This window comes from Aplysia californica, unplaced genomic scaffold, assembly GCF_000002075.1.
Source record: "Aplysia californica isolate F4 #8 unplaced genomic scaffold, AplCal3.0 scaffold00028, whole genome shotgun sequence".
NCBI classification, from domain to species: domain Eukaryota; kingdom Metazoa; phylum Mollusca; class Gastropoda; order Aplysiida; family Aplysiidae; genus Aplysia; species Aplysia californica.
The window spans coordinates 18459-24220 of NW_004797298.1; the positions used below are offsets into that span (position 1 = coordinate 18459).

Here is a 5762-nt window from a genome sequence, read left to right on the forward strand (position 1 = left end):
GTGATCGACTATTCCCTGTAATTTTACTTTGTAGTGAATAAAAGTTGATGGCAGGGGTAAAGGTGGCCTGCGATAGTCTATGGTGACATAAAGACGACAATGGAAAAGCTATTTTTAAAAAGCAGCCCAGAATCGCTTTCAAAGAAAAGCTAAAAATGATAAATACCGAATGCACATGTGAAACTATTATCGTTCTGTGGTGTTATTTAATGGATGCAGCAAACTACATGTAATTCCTCTTTTGTATGCCCATATACATACTAGTTTTATTCTGTTGAAAATCTGATTTTGGATTAGATGAATGGGCCGTCTCGTCAAACGTATCAACTGAAAACGTTTATGAGTAGAATCGCTTCCTTGCAATGATGACTTTGTTCTTTACCCTCTTTATTTTCGGGGTGTGAGTGGGAGGGGAGAGCGTAAGAGGGTTAGACTGAGTAGGAGGCAGTGGCGTCTAGTGGAGTGGGGCTTGCAGCTTCAGCCCCACCTGGCTTGTTTTTGTTGTTTTTGTTTTTTTTAAACAAAAAAGTTACTTCTGACGACTAATATCAAAACAAAACATTTAATATAATAAAATGTAAAAAAAAGAAGGAATAAAACATATTCCATAAAAAAACGGATACCCAAAAGAAACTTGAAAAGCAGTCTGGTTGGTCTGGGTGTCTACAATTGTTTTTACTATGACTATATCTATATCCATTAAGGCGCTCCTTCTTTTGGGGAGAATGCAATTTCAATGGTTTGGCCAGTAAGTCGCAGTGGTTATGTTCCCACTAACTGAATATATTTATTGGACTTTTGACCTTGCATGGTTCAAGGCTGAGACAAAGTAACGATGGTTTTCTGCACTCGGCATCAAACCAAAGCGTAGATTAAGCACACATACCCCGTCGTTCTCTACTTTAACTAAACCGCTTTCCTTTGTGGGATGGAGTCATTTTTATTAAGCTTAGATTGTGTGTACACTTGAATGAAGTTTTAGGCGGGTTAACAACCAGTGGTTATCTTGTATATTGTATACTGTGTACACCTGAGCTCTATTTGAGCAGAGACAGAGATCGGACAAATAATGAAATAAACACTTCAGCACAGTATCAGTAAGTTGAGCTAGTTTCATCTAGAAGGATAGACAGTTCAACCAATAAGTTAGGCCTATCCGCAAGTTTGGTCAACATAAAATCTGAAGAACTTATTAAATAGGCTACATGTCTAAGCCTGAAGATGTATCGAGGTGAGTCCACTAACAATTGTATAATACTTTTTGATATACCTGTATTTATATTTCCACGCGTCAGCGCGCGTTTGACTGGCTTTTCTGTTATTTTTCCATCACAATCGGAGGGATCTCATATTTGATCACGGCAAACCCCACAGAATTATTAAGTTATCCAGGCCTAAGGGAGATAGCTTATAGATGCTTAGAAGGCAAACAGCATTACGAGAATAGCTTCCCTTCGTTATGCCTATCAACCTATTCCCCAATGCATTCTGGGTAAAATACTTGCTTTCCGCCATTTTGGTAATGAACGGAGTACGGTTTTATTAGAAGTTTTTAGAGGCTTACATTTTATTGTTCTTGAATTCTAACTCAGTAGCCCTTTCAGGGATGCACCAGGATCAGTGATATATTGTACAGTAATGTTTGCAATGAGTGGAAGAGAAAGCAAGAAATCTAAAGGTCGGAGAAACCTCTACTCTCACTCTCATGCAAAGAGCTCGGCTAGCTCTGCACACAACACAGGGCATTCCGGAGTCTCGGTTGCTTCAGCTTCTTCTATCGGTGCGGCTAGTGGTGTAACCACATCGCCGTTTCAGCCTTTTGGGAACAGTCTGACAATGAATGTCTGCGATGTTGCCACTGAGTTTGGAAGTTTGAAAACGCCGTCTGAAGACACGGAGGTATGGACTAGGACTTCCTACTTCGCCTGTTTTCCAATGTTTCACAGGTTCTTGTGTTGGGCTGTGAGCTTGCAATGAATGTGTATGCGTTTGACCCATTCATTCAATTTTTTGTCCGCATATCAATGCGGTTTATCTTTTTTGTAGATTTGCTCCCCTTCCCAAGACTGCGGTCCCCACTGACAAAGATTGATTTGGTAGTCCATGAGTAGACTAGGCCCTATATGTGGGGAGGCCAGATTCTAGCCCTAGGCCTAGCCTCGGCCCTAGCCTAGATCGGTGCTTTTTCGGTAGTTCCCACCCCCATTATTTGAGCCTGACCTACATCTAGATCTAGATCTATACGTTTGATTCGCGGTGAGCTAAGATATCAAACCTAACAACTGCAAAACATTAAATTATGGTAAAATTCAGGGGGGCATGCCACCCTGAAACCCCCCTTCCTATTTTTATTAGCCCCTGAAACCCCCCTACTCTTGTGGCCCAAACCCGTGAATAAAATTGCGGGGTGGGGACTACCGAAAAAGCGCCCCTAGATCTACCTTATTTATATAAGAGGCTAGCCGTACTTAATGACGGGTAGACTGGTTGGCTAGCTGTACTTAAGTATTTATTGTAAATATGATGGCTAGACTGACCATTTTTTAAAGGGTAGCGTCAATTGCCACCGAGTGACGCGGTGGCAATTGACAAAAATTGACTTTTTTTAGTCAGTTGCCACCGAGTGAAGCGGTGTCAAGTCTCAAAACAACACTGGTAGTGTCAATTGCCACCGAGTGACGCGGTGGCAATTGACAAAAAATTGACTTTTTGTCAATTGCCACCGAGTAAATTGGAGCTCTTTTGCATTGGTGGGTAGATCTAGCTTATTGTGCTCGAGTGCTCGGTGTTGTGCGTTCGCCTTTCTGTCCCTCTGTGTGTGTGTGTTTTTTTTTCCTGACCCCCGTCCCCGATTTATGTTCCCCGATATAACGTGAATTTCTGCTTGAGTTTGTGGGCGAGTCTTGTGGCTATTCTCACCCGGTGCGCGTTCACCCTAAACCACAGAATTCTACACTGTGATAACAGAAAAATTGTAGATTTCTGTGCCGTGAACAAACGTTCCATTACAACTGTAGCCTACTAAAAGCGTACAATTTTGTCTGTGGGCAGTGGAGAGAGAGAGAGGAGTAGCGCGAGAATTTCCGGGCAAAACAAAATGGCGACCCGCGTAGTTCGGCTCGATTTGAAAAGTTAAATAGCCGTAGCATCTTTGTAGACAACCAAATTAATTTACTTTTGTGTTTTAACATCATTTTTTAACTTTGTTTTGGTCAATTTGATCGTCCACACCGATAGACAGTATTCAGAAATAGACAGAGAGAGAGAGAAGAGGGGAGGAGTTGATCTTGCGAGAATTTCCGGGCGGGTGAGAATAGCCTTCTACTTCTAGAATTGCCTGTGTTGGTTCTACACCAAAGTGTAGGCTAAGGCTAGCCAAGATCTAGGCCTGCGTCTCATTGAAAACAGGCCAAGTTGGTACCGTAGGCTCTCTAGACTAGATGCTTGTCCAATGAAATTATTGAGAACAGATTGATTGACCCATTAGACACACATTTATGTATAATGCTAAAGATAGTGTTGTTTTCAGACTTGACACCGCTTCACTCTAGTTAATTTTTGTCAATTGCCACCGCATCACTCGGTGGCAATTGACGCTACCTTTTAAAAATAGGCCTACTGAATTGTAAATATAAAATTTTAGTGTGCTGTACCAAAAGTATTTGTATTTGAGACGAAACCAGGTGCCTTAATGACAGTGCATGTATTTTAAACCTCCTGTTTTCTAATGTTAATAGGGCCTAAGATAAGTACAGCTAGACTGGCAGTCTAGCCAGTCTAGCCGTACTTAAGTACGGGTAGACAGCCAGGCTAGCCGTACTAAAGGACGGCTAGACTGTCAGGCTAGCTGTACTTAATATTGATGGCTGAACTGTAAATGAAATTTTTTAGTTTGCAATGCCTAAAGTACAAAACCAAAAGGTGCCTTACTGACTTGCATGTATTTGAACCTGAATAATTACTAGATCTAGATCTAATGAGACCTGTGTACTTAACAGGCTTGAGTCGATAGGGCCAAACCTAGATCTAAGTACGGCTAGACTGGCAGTCTAGCTGGGCAAGCCACTTCGTTTATATAAATTTACTTACTCAGTTCAACTGTAGTCTGTAGAGTGATTTTGTGGTTTAGTTCGTTACAGTCCAATGCTGAACGCCAGAGCCCAATTATTATTCACTGGTTTGGGCCCCTCGAGTCAAAGAGTAGGGGGGGGGGGAGTTCATAATAAAAGCTTGGGAGGGTTCAAGGGTTTCAGGGGCCCCCCTGATTTTACCATAATTTGATGTTTTGCCGTTAGGTTGCTGCGTCCCTGTTCTTTGTGTTGCCTATTATTTGGTCGTCAAGACTTTACGGATTTCTTCTCTGGATGTAAACAAATGGATTGTGGACTTTAACGAACGGAACTACAAGATCAACGTCTGTAGTTGTCTATGAAAGTGAAGGGAGGCCTATTTATGTTCAGGCTATCTCCCAATTCTATTTAGATCCATATCTAGGTAACATGAAGCTAAGAGAACCGAGATCTAGCATACCTCTGCGATTGGCCCAAATATAGATGATGTATTTTTGCCATCTATTTTTGTCGTCTTCCGGGATTTCCCTAAGACTCTTGCAGTGTCTGTTTTAAAAAAAATTAATTTGTGTTACTTGAAGCTGCTGCGAGCGCCTAGCACACCTCTGTCCAAATATAGATGAAGTATTTCTGCCATCTATTTTTGTAATTTTACTGGGCGTCCCTCGCCAGTTGACAAGATTTCATGTATTTGGTTGTTTTTTTATATCAATCTCAGCAATTTTCATTCCATAAATCTACCTTCGCCTCTAAGACTTAGACTAAGTTGTACGCACAAGCACGTGCACACACACACACAAAATAACATCATGTACACACTCACACACACAAGAGCGCACACACACACACTCACACATACACAGCCCAAGCAGTCGGCGATGAAACCTAGTGGCATAGCCCATCGCGAGCTAAGCGGCAAAACGGGCCTGCTACGGTGAGATCTAGTCAATGACGAGGGAAGCCCCGGAAGACGACAAAAGTAAATGGCAGAAATACATCATCTATATTTGGGCCAATCACAGAAGAGGTGTGCTAGGTGCTCGCTGTAGCTTCGTGTATCTAGATCCAGTAATGTAGTCCAATGGAATGTCGGTTAAGTCGGGAGGACTTCCGTAATGAGCATCCACTATGAGACAGAGTAGAATAGATGTAGAGGGCTAGGGTTAGGTCTCTTCTTTACATGAAGTTTCATGTAGCACACCACTGTGATTGGCCCAAATATACTTGATGTATTTCCGCCATCTATTTTGTCGTCTTTCGGGGGGTTTCCCCCAAGACTCTTGGGTTTCCCTCGCCAGTAACTGTTGACTAGATCTCTTTTTTTTTTTTTTTGGGTATGAATTTCCTGTTTTAATCTTTTATAAACAGTCTCAGCAATTCCCGTTCCATAAATTTACCTTCTCCTCAAAGTTGTACACACACACACACTTGCCACGGTGAGATCTAGTCAGCTGGCGAGGGAAGCCCCGGAAGACGACAAAAATAGATGGCGGAAATACGTCATCTATATTTGTGCTAATCACAGAGCTGTTCTAAGTGCTCGCTGTAGCTTCATTTCTTCTTTGTTGTGTTTGTTGGGGTGGTCGTTCGTTATGAAAGTCCATAAAAAAATCTAAACAAATTCCCAAAATCTTATAAAAATGAAAATTAAAAAGAAAACGAATGTAGTTTCAGAAAAATATAACTTTATGT

At 41.7% G+C, this 5762-nt stretch overlaps 1 protein-coding gene across 2 annotated transcripts in view; it reads left to right on the top strand.

The window, feature by feature from the left end:
• Positions 1-1485: 1485 nt before the first annotated feature.
• The window catches only part of LOC101849026 (protein FAM193A), a 37422-nt gene continuing 33145 nt past the window's right edge, over positions 1486-5762 (top strand). For both annotated transcript variants that reach the window (XM_005091309.2, XM_005091310.2), the window contains exon 1: positions 1486-1899. In XM_005091309.2, the coding sequence (XP_005091366.1) occupies positions 1639-1899 (261 nt within the window). In that variant the 5' untranslated portion in view covers positions 1486-1638. The remainder of the gene's footprint in view (positions 1900-5762) is intronic.